Raw genomic sequence first — 20,544 nt, 5'->3', positions numbered from 1 at the left:
ATCATCTCACATTCAATATTTCTGATACTAAACTTGTCTTCTCCTTTTGACTTCTTTCAAGCATAAACTTAATCAATTTCCAGTAGCTATTAGTTTTCCACTGACATGAAGTAGACACTCAAAATATATTGTTGAATTCTGTGACATGCCTCCTTATTCCTTGCCTTTATTTGCGCTCTCTCTCAAATTCAGCCCTTCTTTTCTACTCTCATCATCATCCCCCGATTCATGCACAGATGGCTACAATAGCCTATGAAATGGTTTCTTAAGCCCAGCTTCTCTTTCCTCTTATTCTTCCTACATGTTATTACCATATTACTATGACCCTAAAACATCATTTAATTTTTATTCTCAAAAACTTTAATAGCTCCCCTCTGCCTGTGGTGTAGACTTCAAACTCAGGGCTGTCCCAAATCTAAACAATTTATATCTCCAGCCTTATTGCTCTCTACTCTGTTATACAAATCTATACTTATTCAACCTATATCACACATTCTCCTGCTTCTAAACTTTTATTCAGAACCTGAGGACCCGAGACACCAATCCTTTCCCTTTCTATCCAATAAAATTCTATTCACTCTTCAAGGTCTTCCTCAAATTCTATTTCCTCCAAGAAGTTTTCTCTAACAACTGCAGATCAAAGTGATCTCTCCCTTCTTTGAAATCCTACTGCAATTATTGTCTCTACCATTTGCTTAAATTTATCATTTACCACTTCATATTGTAAAGGAGATTTATGTGTGTCTGTGTGTGTGTGTCATTTCCCTAAGCATATATGAAATTTCTAAAAAAAGACAAGGAACTTGTCTTGGTCATAGACTTGCATAGTGCATTTCATAGTAAGTCCTTAAGACATTTTTGTGCCACAAATTCTCTCTGAAATTGAGTTTTCTTAAGGTCTCCTCCAACACTAATATAATGTTTGAGTCCCCTCAGCACCTAGAAAAATAAATATTAGGGTTGGTTGATATGGAGATTCTTTTTGTAAAAGACTGAAGTCTTTAAGAGAAGAATAAAGGCCACCAAGTGGAGTGGTGCTGAAAACTCTATCCCTCTGTGCTTTACTTGAATTAGCCCTTAATAATGGCTCTTCATACATTCTTCAGTATGGCCCTGGTGTCATGAAGGCCATCATAGAGAGGGACTAGGGAAGCCCTAAAGGGCATGTCCTAATTGTTAAGGTGAGGATGAGAATGAGAATCATTACTAACATTTCTTTTAGTTTGATGGTTACCAGAGTTTCTACTCATATGATTTTCTGATCACTAATTAGATAGGCAATTTTTATAGTTATTATTTCCATTCTGTGGATGAAAATACTGAGACTCAGAAAAGTCTTCTGGCTTTATTAAGTTTGCCCAGCTCATAAGTAGAAGTACTAGCACCTATGTCTTCAAGCCTCCTTATCTTTCTGCTGCATGCTATGGTTTTGCAGCTGCCTCAGACCTCAGATGGAATATCCAAAGGTGCATATTATGTTTGTGCAAGCCCTACACCTTTTCTCAGCAAGCCCAGGAATCTCATCCCCAACACCACAGCACAAAATAGCAACAGGGCTTCCGCTAGCTTAATGTATCTGCCACCCCCACTGCCTTATCCTTTGATGCCCCAGCATCACTTCCTGAATGACTTGCTGCAGAAGACAAGACAAACTTCAAAAACAACACCACACACCAATCATTTTGTGACCACACAATTGTGTTCCTATTAAGAAGGCCTCAGCCTTAGCAAACTTCCCACCACTTCCTGGGGTTTGATAAGAGAATTATGAGTCTTCTCACACTGAACCTGAATCCAAAGAACAGAATGGAAATTAGGCACAAGGACCTGACAAAAAAATCCGTATGAGACGTGGGAGATCTGGCACCAGGACCAGCCATATAATTTGTGGAACCCAGTAGAACATGAAAATATGGGGTCCCTTGTTCAAATAATATTAAGAAGTTCAAAGTGACATGGCAGCATTAAATCAAGTTCAGGTCCTTCTGAGCTCAATGCTCTGTACGACTGCACAGGTCACATGTCCATATCCGGCACATCCAAGAATTCAGGCTGGGAAACTCTAAGTGCCCCTCTACCCAACCTTATCAGCCCAGCGGAAGAATTTTTCTGGGGAGAATTAATGTTCAAGGAATGGATTTTAATAAACTCTGACTCCTGTCACTGAAGGCAAGCTTAGTCTCTCCTGTTCCCCTGGTGGTTTGTTCCTTTTGCTTTTACCATTTAGTACTCATCATATTGTATTATTGTTTACTTGAATGCTCATGTGTCTTATTCTCTGGACTGTGAGCTCCTCAGGGCTGCCACCATGTTCTATTCATCCCTGAGTCCCTAACACAGCATCTGACCCTTAATTAGCACTTAATAAATGTTTGTAGATAGGGATCATTTGTGTCGTTCTTTCCCTCAGGGCCCTGTTACGTCTCATTCTGTACTTAGCCCACCCCACCTAAGTCACCACTCCTTGCCTGGGATATTCCTCCTAAGGGAAAACCTTGGATGTTCTGAAAGGAAAGACGTTTATATTAGAAGTCCCTGGCTCATTAAGGAGTTACTGTGTTGGAGAGTGGGGGTGGCCATAGTGAGACAGCACCATCAGGTTAAGAAATATCTTTGCTTTTCTGACACTTCAAAATGACTTGTGTTCTCAATGACCTTTATTCTTGACCTCTTTTCTGTTTTTAATTAATTTATTTTTATTTTTGGCTGTGTTGGGTCTTCATTGCTGCACATGCACTTTCTCTAGTTGTGGCGAGCGGGGGCTATACTTCGTTGTGGTGCGCAGGCTTCTCATTGTGGTGGCTTCTCTTCGTTGTGGAGCACGGACTCTAGGAATGCGGGCTTCTGTAGTTGTGGCACATGGGCTCAGTAGTTGTGACACACGGGCTTAGTTTCTCCATGGCATGTGGGATCTTCCTGGACCAGGGCTCGGACCTGTGTCCCCTGCATTGGCAGGCAGATTCCTAACCACTGTGCCAGCAGGGAAGCCCTATTCTTGCCCTCTTTATGCCAAGCCTGGATAAACTTTAGGGTCAGCCTGAACTCACTTACATGGGAAACTTTTGTTCTGCTCTTCGTGGCTTACATGCAACCAGTACTCATCAGAATAGCCCTGTTACTCTTTATGGCTGAAGCCCTACTTGATTTGTCAGGGCCTGTATTTATTGGTTATTAAGCATTTTGAATATCATACATGCTGGCTTAATACACTATTTCACACTAGATAGCTCAGTGAGAATAACAAAGTGATGAAAGAATAGAAGGAAAACGAGAAAAAACACCATATAATTATATTGCCTTTCATTTTACAAACTATGTATTAAATCAATTTATCTTCATAAGGTAATAGAGGAGAAGAGAAAAAAATAAACATTTCATTTTTTTCCGTGTTAGATTTTAAAAGCATTCATCCTTCAGCTTTTACCCGAAAGTATTGCTGGATTCCCAGAACAAATCAAGTCCCCTTCTTATTCTCTCTCAAAGTACCATAACACTTAATACCATTTGCACTTATCCAATCAAACCAGTTCTCTTCATTTAACTGTTAAGTTCCAGAGAGCAGGAACTACGTCTATTTTTACTCACCATTGTACCCCCATCTCCTTACATCATGCTTTAAGGAGTAGATGCTCAACAAACTTTTGTATTATAATTAAATTAATAAATACCTGCCATAGTATCTGGAACAAAGCTGACCTTGAATACATACATTCATTCATTCATAAAAGTATAAATGAATAAACGAACTTTGCTTACTTCAGAAGTTGCTCCAAAAGATCCTAGGCAACACATAACTTAATTCCATTTATTAACTCATTCCACAAATATTTACTAAGCGCCCACTATGTGTCAAGTACTTGTCTAAAGACTGGGGATATAGCAATGAACAAAAAAGCCCCCCCAAAATCATCAGCTTGGGGAATATTTACTCCAGAGCCTCTAAAGCACTCTCTGCCTATATCTTCTAGGAATAGAGGCATATGTGTAGCTCTTTATTTGCAAAGACCACAGTAGCCATCGTAGGCTCTTGTCCCAGCTCTTTGACCACTTGGCAATATGACTTGGGAAAGAAAGAACATTTAATATCTCAGACCTCATGGAAATTTATGGCCTTCACCTCTCAAATTCCATCTAGCTCTCAGAGTCTATATGTCTAGATAAATACATTTTAATGAAATGGATCGCTTAAAATTCACTGGGAAACTTAGTTTTTGAAAGAGAATCCTTTAGAATATTTAGCCATCATATTAAATATATTTAAAGCAGAATGCCCCCGCAAAAAAGAAGATATCATCAAGAAACTGGATGAGCTGCTCCTTGGGGAGATTCAAGCCTGGGGAAACAGGGAATTCTAAAAGGTGCAACAGTCAAATGGTTATGATTTTCTATTTATGTCCTCAGGTCTGGAAGCAGCTGGAAGTGACACAGACATCTTCGTGGTGAATGGGATTCTGGGGGAGTTAGTTACTTTCCCCTTAAATATCCAACAATCAGAGAAAGTTATCAGCATTTCTTGGAATTCCAAAACATCTGTCGCCTTTGTAACACCAGGAAACTCAGGAGCAGCACCCACAATTTCCATAACCCACCAAAATTACCATAAACGAATAAATGTCTCAGGTCAGAACTATAACCTGGAGCTCAGAAATCTGAGGTTGGAAGACTCAGGGATCTACAAAGCCGACATAAATGTAATGACCTCTGAAATGATCAACACCACCACTAAGTGCTACAATCTTCAAGTCTATCGTAAGTTGTGGGAAGACAGAGGGCTTGTTTTTTTATTTTTACTTTGCAATTTGCTGTCTAAAGAACACTTTTATTTCTGACAGCTGGGTTCTCTAAATCTTTTTATACTTATAAATGCTTACATAAATATATCAGTACTTAAGAGGATGTGGCTTTGTTTGCTTTTAGCTATGTACTCTTCCTGTGGACCTTGTTTCCCTTTTCTATAAAATGTAAATAATCATACTATTTATTTCCCATAGTTATTGTGAAGATCAAGTAAGACAGTGTATGCAAAGTACTTTTTAAAACCCTTTTTATTTTGAAATAATTATAGTTGCATAGAAAGGTGTAAAGAAATGTATAGGGAGGGCCTGTGTGCATTTCACCCCCACCTCTCCCAATGATAACATTTTACATAACTAGAGTACAATATCAAAACCAGGAAATCAACATTGGTACAATCTGTAGAGCTTATTTATTGAATAGATTTCACCAGTTATATAGGCACTTATTTATGTGTACGTGTGTAGCTCTGTACAATTTATTCACATAAATAGCCTTATGTAAACACTACCATAATCAAGATACTTAACTGTACCGATGTCACAAGATTCCTTCATCCCTTTATAGTCACTCATTGCCACCCACTTTCCCCTCCCAAACTCCTGGAAGACATTAATCCATTCTTCATATCTAAAATTATGTTACTTCACAAATGTTACATAGATAGAATCATGCAGTATGCAAGCTTTGGAGATTGGCTTTTTTCATTCAGCATAATTTCTTTGAGCCATCCTAATTGTTGCAAGTATCAACAGGTTATATATTTTTATTGTTGGATAGTATTTCATGGTACAGATGTACTACTTTGTTTAACTATTCACCTATTGAGGGATATATTAGTTGTTTCTAGTTTGGGGATTATTACAAATAAAACTGCTATGAATATTTGTGTACAAGTTTCTGCATGAAGTAAGTTTTTGTTTCTTTAAGATGAATGTCCAAGAATGAAATCATATGGTAAGTCCATTTGTCTTTCTTTAAATGGTTTATTGTGATAAAATATACATAACATTTAACATGTTAATCATTTTTAAGTGTAACATTCAGTGGCACTAAGTACGTTTACATTGTTGTGCAATCATCACCACTTTTCAACTCCAGAAATTGTTTTCCCCTTTTAGATAGATTCTATTTTTTAGAGCAGTTCAAGGTTCATACAAAAGTTTAGTAAAAATTACGGAGTTCCCATATGCACCCTGCCTCCTACGACATACATAGCCTCCTACATTATCTACATCCCCCACCAGAATGATATATTTATTACAATTAATAATGTACATTGATACATCGTTAGCAACCAAAGTCCACAGTTTACATTAGGGTTCACTCTTGGTGTTATACATTCTATGGGTAATGACAAATATATAATGACATTTATCCACCATGACAGTATCATTCGGAATAGTTTCACTGCCCTAAAATCCCTCTGTGTTCTGTTATTCATCCCTCCCCCCAAGCCCTGGCAACCACTGATCTTACTGTCTCCATGGTTTTGTCTTTTTCAGAATGTCATGTAGTTGGAATCAAACAGTATGTAACCCTTTCAGGTTGGCTTCGTCCAACCTGCATTTAAGTTATCTTCGTATCTTTTCATGGCTTCATAGCTCTCTCCAGAACTTTTGAGTCATTTTTAGTGTTAAAAGGATTGCCAAATTATTTTGCATTCCCCCCAAAAATGTACGAATGATCAGTATCTCCACATCCTCACAGCATTTAGTGTTGTCACTGTTATTTTGGTCATTCTGATGAGTAGTATATTTCATTTTGGTTTTTAATTTTAATTTCTCCAGTAGCTAATGCAAAGTGCCTTTAAAAGGTAAAATATTAGTACTGTTATCATCACTAAAATTACGCAGTTCACTAGGAGATGTGTGTGGTGTGTTACGCAATGCTACTCAAAGTGTGGTCTGTGTGCTGGCAACATCAGCATCACCTGGGAACTTATTGGAAATGCAAATTCTCAGGCCACAATCCTTACCATTGGTGGTGAAGCCCAGGAATCTGTGTTTTAACATTCTCTCTGAACTATTCCTATGTGTGCTGAAGTTTGAGAAGTGCTAATCTAGAACTGCTCTGTCCAACATGGTAGTCAGTAGCTACATGTAGCTATTAAGTATTTGAAATGTGGTGAGTACAAATTGAAATGTGCTCTAAGTGTAAAATACACACTAGATTTAGCATCAATAAAGAAACCCATAAAATATCTCATTAATCAATTTTATATTGGTTCCAGGTTAAGATAACATTTTGGATATATTGAGTTAAATAAAATACATTATTACATCACCTGTTTATTTTCACTACTTTTAATGTGGCTATTAGAAAAATTTAAATTACATAAGTGATTAACATTTTATTTCAGCACTAATTTATAGCATAGAGAATATTTGAGCCATGTCTCAAGGATTTTACTGTCCATCTGCCCCACAGGAGAAAAACACAGAAATGCGACTAATAGATAAAATTCAGTTATACAGTTAATCCACTAAAGTTCAAGCTCCATAAAGGCAGAGACTGGTATATGATACACTTCATGTTCCCAGCTCCTACCTTGCCAGGCACATAGTGGGTGCTGCAGAAGTATTTGTTGAATGGAAAAGTGAATTAATCATAATAGTCCCAGGTCCTAATACAGTGCCTGACAATTGTAAGTGCTCAATTAATATAGCATAATTCAATCAGGTTGCATCTGGATAGGACGCATACTGTAAAGAGCATTAATGTCAGAATTAGAACCCTTGCCAACTGTGTGACCCTGGCAAAGTTGTTTACCTTGTCTGGGCCTAAATTTCCTTATCTATAGAATGTAGATTGTAATAGGTGGGATTAATTGAGATAGTGTTAGTTGAGCTCCTAGTACAGTGCAAGCCTTAAAGTAGATGCTCAATAACTAGCTGTTGTTATTAATTTTTTAACCCTTGTCCCCTTTTTAGATTCTAGTTAGGAAGAACTTCCTAGATGAAGAAGGCTCTGAACTGGGCATGAGCGACAGAGTCAAAGAACCATACCCAAGTGTGGACACTTCAGAAAATATGACTCATTCAAGAACTTTGGCTGAGAAAATATAGAGGGCGTTCAATCTTATGATGTTTGTTTTCATCCCGTTATATATTTAGTTTTACCCACTCAGTCTTTAGGGGGTGTTAAACCATCTGCAATTAGGGCAGACTACTGTAAAATCTTAGAGAAAGTCCATACAACAAAATCTGCACTTTTTGGGTAGTTAGCTGAGAAGATAAAGAGAAAGAAACTGACATTTAATGAACACTATTTGTATGGCATTCTACCACCTAATTTTTTTAAATACATAAAGATTATACATATTTAGGCAATATATGCACAAACAGAGCAAAAGATAATACAATGAAATGCAACTCTTCCTTTTCAGAGGCAGTCACTATTGCCAGTTTATTTTGCTTCTTCAGTAGAAAATTAAAGTACATATAAGCATAGATAGATTGATGCTGGATAGATAGATAGATAGATAGATAGATGATAAATAGATAGATGATAGATGGATAGTAGAGTGGTCTTTATATATAATAGCTCATCTAATCCTCACAACCACCCTAGCTAGAGAAAATTGTTGTCCCCGTGTTATAATTGAGGAAACCAAAGCTCAGTGCAGCTGGATACCTTCTCCACCATTCCATAGTTAGAGAACAGTGGAGCCTGGATTCTGAACCTAGTCTCCAATGGCTTCTCCACACTTTTACTCGGGAGGATGAAGGCCTGTCAGCCACAACCCTGACCTTCTCTGCCCATCAGCTTTGTGTAGGTAACATCTCTGTTCCTGCAGAGAAAAATGAGATGGAATCCTATTCTTCACCACTATCCCCCACCTGGACACCCACAAAAAAAAAAGTCTTTTTAAAAATAAGTGAACAACAAGCAGAGACTTAAACACTGTTGTAAATCAAATTTCTACGGAAACACACACACACCATTTGGTTCCTTTTTCACTATACATATCTGTATCTATCACTGTTATAGCTAATCAAGGTCTTTACTCCAAACTTGTTTAGAAGCTCTTTGGCAAGTTATCACTAATTCTGATTTGGAATGTTTCCCTCTAAGAGACTCTTAGGACCAGAGTATCTGGTTAGGTTGGAATCAAAGACTTTACAGCTCTTAGTTCCCATGTTCTACTCCCTCACATGTACAGACAAATGGTTCCTATATTTACAGTGCTGAATTTATTGCCTTTACAGACTTCACATTAATTAGAAAGTTATGTGTCAGTTCCTTCCTCTATTTCCTCTCTCACATGGCAATAGTGGGAGGAGCAAACCACATTGCAGCAGTTTTGACAAGAATGAACTAAACTTATCAGCTCTGAATGTAGTCCTTTTCTTATTTCCTGGTAAAAGGTTTTTCCTTTCCTTCTGCCAGCTCCAGATCTAGATATTGCCTCAACTTATATATAATTGGGTTTTTGGTAACCCTTTACTACCTACAACTTTTATCATTTACTTTTTCTTTGCTTTAGTAAAAACATTTTTTAAATGAACTTTTATTTTTTTATTATTTAAACATCTTTATTGGAGTATAATTGCTTCACAATGGTGTGTTAGTTTCTGCTTTATAACAAAGTGAATCAGCTATACATATACATACATCCCCATATCTCCTCCATCTTGCGGCTTTCTCCCACCCTCCCTATCCCACCCCTCTAGGTGGTCACAAAGCACCGAGCTGATCTCCCTGTGCTATGCGGCTGCTCCCCACTAGCTATCTATTTTATGTTTGGTTGTGTATATATGTCCATGCCACTCTCTCACTTTGTCACAGCTTACCCTTCCCCCTGCCCATATCCTCAAGTCCATTCTCTAGTAGGTCTGTGTCTTTATTCCCGTCTTACCCCTAGGTTCTTCATGACATTATTTTTACTTAGATTCCATATATATGTGTTAGCATACGGTATTTGTCTTTCTCTTTCTGACTTACTTCGCTCTGTATGACAGACTCTAGGTCCATCCACTTCACTACAAATAACTCAATTTCGTTTCCTTTTATGGCTGAGTAATATTCCATTGTATATATGTGCCACATCTTCTTTATCCATTCATCTGTCGATGGACACTTAGGTTGCTTCCATGTCCTGGTTATTGCAAATAGAGCTGCAATGAACATTGTGGTACATGACACTTTTTGAATTATGGTTTTCTCAGGGAATATGCTCAGTAGTGGGATTGCTGGGTTGTATGGTAGTCCTATTTTTAGTTTTCTGAGGAACCTCCATACTATTCTCCATAATGGCTGTATCAATTTAAATTCCCATCAACAATGCAAGAGGGTTCCTTTTCTCCACACACTCTCTAGCATTTATTGTTTGTAGATTTTTTTGATGATGGCCATTCTGCCTGGAGTGAGGTGATACCTCATTGTAGTTTTGATTTGCATTTCTCTAATGATTAGTGATGTTGAGCATTCTTTCACGTGTTTGTTGGCAATCTGTGTATCTTCTTTGGAGAAATGTCTATTTAGGTCTTCTGCCCATTTTTGGATTGGGTTGTTTGTTATTTTGATATTGAGTTGCATGAGCTGCTTATAAATTTTGGAGGTTAATCCTTTGTCAGTTGCTTCATTTGCAAATATTTTCTCCCATTCTGTGGGTTGTCATTTCGTCTTGTTTATGGTTTCCTTTGCTGTGCAAAAGCTTTGAAGTTTCATTAGGTCCCATTTGTTTATTTTTGTTTTTATTTCCATTTCTCTAGGAGGTGGGTCAAAAGGACCTTGCTGTGATTTATGTCATAGATTGTTCTGCCTATGCTTTCCTCTAAAGTTTTATAATGTCTGTCCTTACATTTAGATCTTTAATCCATTTTGAGTTTATTTTTGTATATGGTGTTAGGGAGTGCTCTAATTTTATTCTTTTACATGTAGTTGTCCAGTTTTCCCAGCATCACTTATTGAAGAGGCTGTCTTTTCTCTATTGTATATTCTTGCCTCCTTTATCAAAGTTAAGGTGACCATATGTGCATGGGTTTATGTCTGGGCTTACTATCCTGTTCCATTGATCTATATTTCTGTTTCTGTGCAAGTATCATACTGTCTTAATTACTGTAGCTTTTAGTGTAGTCTGAAGTCTGGGAGCCTGATTCCTCCAGTTCCGTTTTTCTTTTCTGAAGATTGCTTTGGCTATTCAGGTCTTTTGTGTTTCAGTACAAATTTTGAAAATCTTTTTCTAGTTCTGTGAAAAATGCCATTTGTAATTTGATAGGGATTGCATTGAATCTGTATATTACTTTGGGTAGTAGAGTCATTTTCACAATGTTGATTCTTCCAATCCAAGAACATTGTATATCTCTCCATCTGTTTGTTTTTTTGTTTGTTTTTTTTGTTTGTTTTTTTTGCAGTACGCAGACTTCTCACTGTTATGGCCTCTCCCATTGCGGAGCACAGGCTCTGGACGCGCAGGCTCAGCGGCCATGGCTCACAGGCCAGCCGCTCCACGGTATGTGGGATCTTCCCGGACCAGGGCATGAACCCATGTCCCCTGCATTGGCAGGCAGACTCTCAAATACTGTGCCACCAGGGAAGCCCTCTCCATCTGTTTGAATCATCTTTAATTTCTTTCATCACTGTCTTATACATTTCTGCATACAGATCTTTTGTCTCTTTAGGTAGGTATATTCCTAGGTATTTTATTCTTATTTTTACAATGGTAAATGTGAGTGTTTCCTTAATTTCTCTTTCAGATTTTTCATCTTTAGTGTATAGGAATGCAAGAGATTTCTGTGCATTAATTTTGTATCCTGCCACTTTACCAAATTCATTGATTAGCTCTAGTAGTTTTCTGGTGGTATCTCTAGGATTCTCTATGTATAATATCATGTCATCTGCAAACAGTGACAGCTTTATTCTTCCTTTCTGATTTGGATTCCTTTTATTTCTTTTTCTTCTCTGATTGCTGTGGCTAAAACTTCCAAAACTATGTTGAATAATAGTGGTGAGAGTGGACAATCTTGTCTTCTTCCCACTCTTAGAGGAAATGGTTTCAGTTTTTCACCATTGAGAACTATGTTGGCTGTGGGTTTGTCATATATGACCTTTATTATGTTGAAGTAAGTTCCCTCCATGCTTACTTTCTGGCGGGCTTTTATCATAAATGGGTGTTGAATTTTGTCAAAAGCTTTTTCTGCATCTATTGAAATGATCATATGGTTTTTCTCCTTCTATTTGTTAATATGATTTATCACATTGATTGATTTGCATATATTGAAGAATCCTTGCATTCCTGGGATAAACCCCGCTTGATCATGGTGTATGATCATTTTAATGTGCTGTTGAATTCTGTTTGCTAGTATTTTGTTGAGGATTTTTGCAACTGTGTTCATCAGTGATATTGGCCTGTACTTTTATTTCTTTGTGACATCTTTGGTTTTGGTATCAAAGTGATGGTGGCCTTGTAGAATGAGTTCATCAGTGTTCCTCCTTCTGCTATATTTTGGAAGAGTTTGAGGAGGATAGGTGTTAGCTCTTCTCTAAATGTTTGATAGAATTTTCCTGTGAAGCCATCTGGTCCTGGGCTTTTGTTTGTTGCAAGATTTTTAATCACAGTCTTAATTTCAGTGCTTGTGATTAATTTGTTTATACTTTCTATTTCTTCCTGGATCAGTCTCAGATGGTTGTGCTTTTCTAAGAATTTGTCCCTTTCTTCCTGGTTGTCCATTTTATTGGCATATAATTGCTTGTAGTAATCTCTCATGATCCTTTGTATTTCTTCAGTGTCAGTTATTACTTTTTCATTTCTAATTCTATTGATTTGTGTCTTCCCCCTTTTTTTCCTGAATGAGTCTGGCTAATGGTTTATCAATTTTGTTTACCTTCTCAAAGGACCAGCTTTTAGTTTTACTAATCTTTGCTATTGTTTCCTTCATTTCTTTATCATTTATTTCTGATCTGATCTTAATGATTTCTTTCCTTCTGCTAACTTTGGAGTTCTTTTGTTCTTCTTTCTCTAATTGCTGTAGGTGTAAGGTTAGGTTGTTTATTTGAGATGTTTCTTGTTTCTTCATGTAGGATTGTATTGCTATAAACTTCCCTCATAACACTGCTTTTGCTGCATGCCATAAGTTTTGGGTTATCGTGTTTTCATTGTCATTTGTTTCTAGGTATTTTTTGATTTCCTCTTTGATTTTTTCAATGATCTCTTGGTTATTAAGTAGTGCATTGTTTAGCCTCCATGTGTTTGTATTTTTTACAGATTGTTTCTTTTAATTGATATCTAGTCTCATAGTGTTGTGGTCGGAAAACACACTTGATATGATTTCAATTTTCTTGAATTTACCAAGGCTTGATTTGTGACCCAAGATGTGATATATCTTGGAGGATGTTACTGCGCACATGAGAAGAAAGTGAAATCTGGTGTTTTGGGAAGGCATGTCCTATAAATATCAATTAAGTTCATCTTCTTTAATGTATCATTTAAAGCTTGTGTTTCCTTATTTATTTACATTTTATATGATCGGTCCATTGGTGAAAGTGGGGTGTTAAAGTCCCCTACTATGATTGTGTTACTGCTGATTTCCCCTTTTATGGCTGTTAGCAGTTGCCTTACATATTGAGGTGCACCTATGTTGGGTGCATAATTATTTACAATTGTTATATCTTCTTCTTGGATTGATCCCTTGATCATTATGTAGTGTCCTTCTTTGTCTCTTGTAATATTCTTTATTTTAAAGTCTATTTTGTCTGACATGAGAATTGCTACTCCAGCTTTCTTTTGATATCCATTTTCATGGAATATCTTTCCATCCCCTCACTTTCAATGCGTATGTATCCCTAGGTCTGAAGTGGGTCTCTTGTAGACAGCATATATAAGGGTCTTGTTTTTGTATGCATTCAGCCAGTCTATGATTTTTGGTTGGAGCATTGAATCAATTTACATTTAAGGTAATTATCCATATGCATGTTCCTGTTACCAGTTTCTTAATTGTTTTTGGGTTTGTTATTGTACATCTTTTCCTTCTCTTGCGTTTCCTGCTTAATGAAGTTCTTTTAGCATTTGTTGTAAAGCTGGCTTGGTGGTGCTGAACTCTCTTAGCTTTTGCCTGTCTGTAAAGCTTAAAATTTCTCTGTTGAATCTGAATAAGATCCTTGCTGTGTAGAGTAATCTTGGTTGTAGGTCTTTCCCTTTCATTACTTTAAATATATCCTGCCAGTCCCTTCTGGCTTGCAGAGTTTCTGCTGAAAGATCAGCTGTTAACCTTGTGGAGATTCCCTTGTATGTTATTTGTTGTTTTTCCCTTGCTGCTTGTAATATTTTTTCTTTGTATTTGATTTTTGATACTTTGATTAATATGTGTCTTGGCATGTTTCTCCTTGGATTTATCCTGTATGGGACTCTCTGCGCTTCCTGGACTTGATTGATTATTTCCTTTCCTGTATTAGGAAACTTTTCAACTATAATCTCTTCAAATATTTTCTCAGTCCCTTTCTTTTTCTCTTCTTATTCTGGGACCCCTATAATTTGCATGTTGGTGCCTTTAATGTTGTCCCAGAGGTCTCTGAGTCTGTACTCAATTCTTTTCTTTCTTTTTTCTTTATTCTGCTCTGAAGTAGTTATTTCCACTATTTTACCTTCCTGGTCACCTATCCATTCTTCTGCCTCAGTTATTCTGCTATTGATTCCTTCTAGAGAATTTTTAATTTCATTTATAGTGTTGTTCAACATTGTTTGTTTGCTGTTTAGTTCTTCTAGGTCCTTGTTAAATGTTTCTTGTATTTTCTCCATTCTTTTTCCAGGATTTTGGATCATCTTTACTATCATTATTTTGAATTTTTTTTCAGGTAGACTGCCTATTTCCTCTTCATTTGTTTGGTCTGGTGGGTTTTTACCTTGCTCTTTCATCTGCTGTGTGTTTTTCTGTCTTCTCATTTTGCTTCACTTACTGTGTTTGGGGTCTCTTTTTCACAGGCTGCAGGTTCGTAGCTCCCATTGTTTTTGGTGTCTGTCCCCAGTGGCTAAGTTTGGTTCAGTGGGTTGTGTAGGTTTCCTAGTGGAGGGGACTAGTGCCTGTGTTTTGGTGGATGAGGCTGGATCTTGTCTTTCTGGTGGGCACGACCACATCTGGAGGTATGTTTTGCAGTGCCTGTGACCTTATTATGATTTTAGGCAGCCTCTCTGCTACTGGGTGGGGTTGTGTTCCTGTCTCGGTAGTTGTTTGGCATAGTGTGTCCAGCACTGTAGCTTTCTCATCATTGAATGGAGTGGGTCTTAGCACTGAGATGGAGATCTCTAGGAGAGCCTTTGCTGTTTGATACTACCTGGAGCTGGGAGGTCTCTGGTGGACCCATGTCCTGAACTCAACTCTCCCACCTCAGAGGCACAGACCTGACACTCAGCTGGAGCAACAAGACCCTGTCAGCCTCATGGCTCAGAAGAAAAGGGAGAAAAAAAGGAAGAATGAAAAAATAAAACAGTTATTAATATAAAAAATAATTATTAACATTAAAAAAAATTTAAAAAGTAATTAAAAAAGAAAAAAAAAGAAAGAAAGAAGAGAGCAACCAAACCAAAAAACAAATCCACCAATGATAACAAGCACTAAAATCTATACTAAAAAAAAAAAAAAGAAAAGAAAGAAATCGGACAGACAGAACGCTAGGTCAAAGCTATACAGACAAGATCACACCAAGAATCATACACATACACACTCGCAAAAAGAGGAAAAGGAAAAAAATACATATATCTTTTGAGAAGTCTGAGGTCTTCTGCCAACATTCAATAGCTAGGTGTTCTGTAGGAGTTGTTCCACATGTAGATGTATTTCTGATGTATTTGTGGGGAAGAAGGTGATCTCCACGTCATACTCCTCCTCCATCTTGAAGATCTCCCCCCTTTCAAATGCTTTGTTGAGCATTTATATCCCTAGCCAACATATGGTTGCAACTGATGAAGGAACCAACATGAGGAGTGGATAAACACAACCAACATATATATTGGTTGCTATTTTCATTTAAGTTCAGTAATAAGAAAAAAATGATTGAACAAAGACATATATTGGAACTTCACTTGTTCATCAATGACGTGAGCAACTTCTTTGCTGAACTGGATAGTGGTTTTCCAATGCTGGAAGAACATTTCCAATTTTTTGTGTGCTATTCACAATATAATGGCTACACACAGGATGCATTGTTATTTTAATCTGCTTCAGTACCCTCTCCTCCATTGCTTTCTTAAGTCTAGTGTGACAATCAAGAAAACAATAAGTCAAGCCCTAGTTTGCAGCATTTGCCAATTTCTTTGGTGTAAATACTCCCACTTTGGCTGATTTTAAGACCTGCAGAGTTGGGAAGGCTTTGTATTGATACATCATTACAAGGGATAGATACAATAGATGTAAATAACCTCTAGAGCATAGATTATAGTAAATTGTCCCAAAAAAATTAGTAAGTGATGAGTTTTGAAGAGTTATTAGACTTGTTTTTAATATAATTTATTTCATTGTAAGTTTTTAACATCCATCATGAAAATTTCTGAAAATTTAACAGTTGGCTCGCACAAGCTGGTATAGGCCAGCTCCAGCTTACCACTGGCTCATGTGTTTTCTCCTCATAGGTCGGCTTGGAAAGCCAAAAATTACTCAGAGTTTAATGACATCTGTGAATAGGACCTGCAATGTCACACTGACATGCTCTGTCGAGAAAGAAGAAAAGAATGTGACATACAGTTGGAGTCCACTGGGGGAAGAAGGCAATGTTCTTCGAGTCTTCCAGACCCCTGACAACCAAGAGCTGACTTACACGTGTACAGCATGGAACCCTGTCAGCAACAATTCTGACTCCATCTCTGCCCAGCAGCTCTGTGCAGGTAACCATCTCTGTCCATCTCTCCTGGAGTCTCAGAAATCACTCTAACCTGCTGCAAGGCCTGAATCGGCCCTAGTTCTCCAGGGAAAGGTGCCTCCCTTATGCCAGGGCTGGACTCAGGGGAATTCTCTTCCCAAGAAGCCCTGGAAAAGAATCCAAAGTCTTCTGGGTGATGCCGGGCATTTCAGGGTGTTCTGAGGCAGCCCCCGCTCAGCTCCCCAATTCAGTTTCTGATCTTGACCTTTAATAGCAGGAAGTAGAGTTTCCCTCGGAACTTTGGCACTCCCCTCTATCCATATTGAGTGTCCTTCAGGGGAGTGCCCCTGACTGTGGACAAGCTTGCCCAGCCTCTAAGGCCTATTTCCTGAGAGTCAAGTCTCACCACATCTTCTATTTCCAGACATCGCAGTGGGCCTCCATACTCACCGCACTGGGCTGCTGAGTGGGCTGGCTGTGCTCTCTCTGCTTCTAATCATTCTACCTTCAGTGATTTTGTTCCTTTTGCACAAAAGAGGACAAGGTAAGGTTTTCTCGGAAGTTAAAATGTGGAAATGCACCTGCCTTCTTCCTTCTTCCTGGGACTGAAGTCATTTATCCAAGGTGGGGTGGAAATGTCCTTTGTTCCAGGAAATTAGCCTTCCTAAAATCCCCAGCCCCTCACCTTACTATCTCCCAGAAAGATGGTCCCGAGGACTATATAACATTACCCTGAATGGTCTTCAAAATATGTTACTGGGATCACCAAGATGTGGTGGGCCCAGAACTTGGGTCTGAGTTTAGCACTGCCATTAACAAGCAGTGCTTCATGGGATACATGTCTTTACCTCTCTGACTCAGTGTTTTCACATGTGAAATGAGGTTTGGACTAGGTCTCCAAGTTCACTTCCAATTCCATCAAAACTGTGACCTTTGAAATGTTATTGAGGGACATGTACTAATTTTATGTTCCATGATTGTCACTAGATCCCTTTGGGTCCCTCTGTATCATTCTGTAATTGTAACCATTCTCAATTCAGAAAACCTGATCTGGGGCCCTAGGGGATCATTATACCCTCCTATTCCTCCTAACTCCGTGTCCACCCAAAATCTTGCTTTCCCACCGATCGTAATAACAAGCCTGTATGTAGCGAGGCTCTACATCTGATTCCATGTTCCTGACTCTCCTTTGTGTCTGATTCCTCAGGTTCCTACTTGAAGATCTTCAGTAAGAACCCTGGTAAGTTCTCAGCCACAAGTTTCCCTGTACGATGGAAGAGATGCATTCACAGCACAGTGATTAAGCCTAAGCTTGTACTTTGCAGGCAGTCTGGGATGAAGGTGCCAGTTTGACCATTTATCAACTACCAGTTATTTTATCACTGTCTCAGTTTTCTCAGTTGTAAAATATGCATAAAAATAGGATTGCTGCATATACTTATTAAACGGATTTAATGAATTACACATATAAAATACTTGGCCCAGTGTCTGGTACCTCGTAAGTACTCAGTGTTAGATACTATACTTACAATTGACCAACCTGGGCTTGGCACAGAAGGAGGCATTCTGGGGGCAGAGAGTTTGTGACATGAACTGTAACTCAAATGGCCTCATGATGGGGAGAAATCACACAACCTGCTATAATATCACTCAGCTCAGGCTTGTTGTCTGCAGATATGTTGGTGCCCTGGAATATGAAGGCCCCAAATTCTGGCTATCTCTTTTCAACTTGACCCTCAAAAGTTCCATGTTAGGAGCAAAGAAAAGCAGTACACTGGGAGGAATTCCCACGAATTCTTAAAAGTAGGGACTTATCTCTCTTGTCTGCTGCTCCATGACCTCATACATAGCTTGGCATGTGGGGAGAGCTTAACAAATCTTTGACTCTGTGAATCAGTCAAGCAACAAATATTTGTGGAGCATCTACTACAGGTCTAACATTGAGGTGGTAAAGAAAATGTGTGCACCAGAAGAGGCCAACACAGTGTATAACTAGAGGGAATCATTCTAGTCAAAAAATTAAGACCCTCACATGAAAAGAAAACTAGCCATGCAAGGCAGTGGATGCTAAGTGCCAGAGACACTAAGATCCTGGGTGGAAAAGCTACCTTCAGTGCCCCCACAGGGATTGGGGAGAATCTCTTTACCCTAATGTGGGCTTTGGAGCAGAAAAGAATTCCCACTGAGCTCTGGGTGAAACCTGAGCCAGGTGTCTCCCATACCACATGCCATCCCTAGAAAAGGAAAAGACAGTCAAGGATCCAAGCATCCATCTCAAGAGGATGGGAGTCATTTAACTTCTTGGGGTTTTATTTCTTCATCTGAAAAAGAGAACATTAGAATAGATCACCTTGAAAACTTCATCCACATTTCACATACTGTGGTTCTATGTTTGTTTGTGACACAGATGCTGCCTCAGAGAAAACAATATACACATACGTCACAGTTCCAAGAGACACCCAGACAGCAGAGCTCAGGATCTATGATGAAATCCCCCAGTCCAAGGTGAAGTGGTGCTACTCGTGGGTCTCCACCACAGGCCCCCAGGACAGGGAGTCATGGGCAGCAGGCACAGCCAAGAGCCTGACGGGGTCCAACCAGGAAACACCAGGTCAGGGAAATGATGCCATGAGTCTTTCTATGAGGACAAGAATGTGGTCAAGTGTCACCCCATGACAGCCTCCCGGGGTTGAAGCCTCATGCTTCCACATGAGAGCCTCACTCCAGATTAGATGAGAGTCATGACTAAGAGCAAAGCACCTTCTATAGGGGACCCACAACAGGGGAGTCCCTGATGTGAGGTGAGAGCTGTTATGTGGCCACTGACAGGTGAACAAGTTGCTAAGCGGGGTTCAAGGACACAGAACTGAGAGAGGTCCCCTTGAACTTGACTTCTTGGTCTGGCTGTAGCAACAGCTTGCTTTCCTCAGGCTGCTTCACTCTGTTCCACAGCCTCCCCTCTCGCCTGCCTTTTACCTGTCTGTCTCTCCCTCACCTCCACCCTGAACCAGGCTTCTACACGGTATTGCCTTTCTCTGTGCCCCCACCAGCCTGCTCTCCTAAAGTCTCCAAGGAGTGAAAGGGAAACTGAGGTCTGCCCGGTCAATCCAGCCTTGTACTTGGACTGATAGGTCAGCTGGGTCCATAGAGCCAATGGAAAGCTAAAATTCTGACTAAGCAAGACTCAGTCTACCCCTCCTCTTGGCTCCTGAAGATTTTGCCCAATGGCTGCCAACTGTCCCATGCTCACCCCCACCTGAACCTGATCCTCTCCAAAGCTGGATGGAAACAAAGTTGAAGCTGGAGAGGAGGCCACCTAGTGAAAGTGCAACCAGGGAGGGCTGATGGGCAGAAGCAGAAGTAAGAAGGGGGACTCATAAGATTTTGCCTGGGCTCCCTCACTGAGGGAAGATGGGTGTTTTACAGGTGCTCCCCACCAAGGAGAAGCCAGTGAACGTGATTTATTCCATAGTGCAGTACTCTGATAAGGTAAAGACTTTCTGATTTTTAGCCCTGTTGTCCTGTCTATTCCAACCTTTCTGCTGTATCTTGTCCATCCAACCAGGAGTCAGCTGGTTCCCTTGGGACTCTATGCTTCTCAGGATTAATTGCTGAGGGCCTTGGTCTCATTCCACACATGCACACAGCCTTACTCCCCAGGTCCATGACCATCCACAAGCTGGCCTCCTTGATGCTGATCCCACACTTTGTATGCAGGAGCCCCTAGGCCTCTGAACTACAGTATGGAAATTCCAGCCTCTATAACATCCAAGGCCATTGCTAGCTCACAGTGTGGAAATTAGAAAGCAGGTGTCCCCCACCTTCCGCCTACCCTGGGCAGACACAGGTCCACACCAAGTGCACAGTAGAACACAGGGGCAAGTAGAACACAGGCTGAATCCCAGTTCCCATTTGCTCCCTCAGCAGACCCTCACAGTGTGCAACATACCCAACCAT

At 39.3% G+C, this 20,544-nt stretch overlaps 1 protein-coding gene across 7 annotated transcripts in view; it reads left to right on the top strand.

The window, feature by feature from the left end:
- The window catches only part of CD84 (CD84 molecule), a 49,863-nt gene that overhangs the window by 12,115 nt on the left and 17,204 nt on the right, over nt 1-20,544 (top strand). For 6 of the 7 annotated variants that reach the window (XR_003430415.1, XR_003430417.1, XR_003430414.1 and 3 more), the window contains exons 2-6: nt 4,402-4,749; nt 16,361-16,612; nt 17,012-17,131; nt 17,795-17,827; nt 18,995-19,092. Coding sequence is in view for 3 of the 7 variants with exons in the window: in XM_027095145.1 (XP_026950946.1) it covers nt 4,402-4,749; nt 16,361-16,612; nt 17,012-17,131; nt 17,795-17,827; nt 18,995-19,092 (851 nt within the window). In the remaining 4 variants the exon portion in view is untranslated. The remainder of the gene's footprint in view (nt 1-4,401; nt 4,750-16,360; nt 16,613-17,011; nt 17,132-17,794; nt 17,828-18,994; nt 19,093-20,544) is intronic. The other variant, XM_027095146.1, reaches the window with a different exon arrangement.

Source organism: Aethalodelphis obliquidens, unplaced genomic scaffold, assembly GCF_003676395.1.
Source record: "Aethalodelphis obliquidens isolate GAN/ISIS:26980383/991018 unplaced genomic scaffold, ASM367639v1 scaffold90, whole genome shotgun sequence".
Taxonomy (NCBI): domain Eukaryota; kingdom Metazoa; phylum Chordata; class Mammalia; order Artiodactyla; family Delphinidae; genus Aethalodelphis; species Aethalodelphis obliquidens.
Note: the sequence above shows the minus strand (reverse complement) of the source record. Positions and strands in the feature narration are given on the sequence as shown.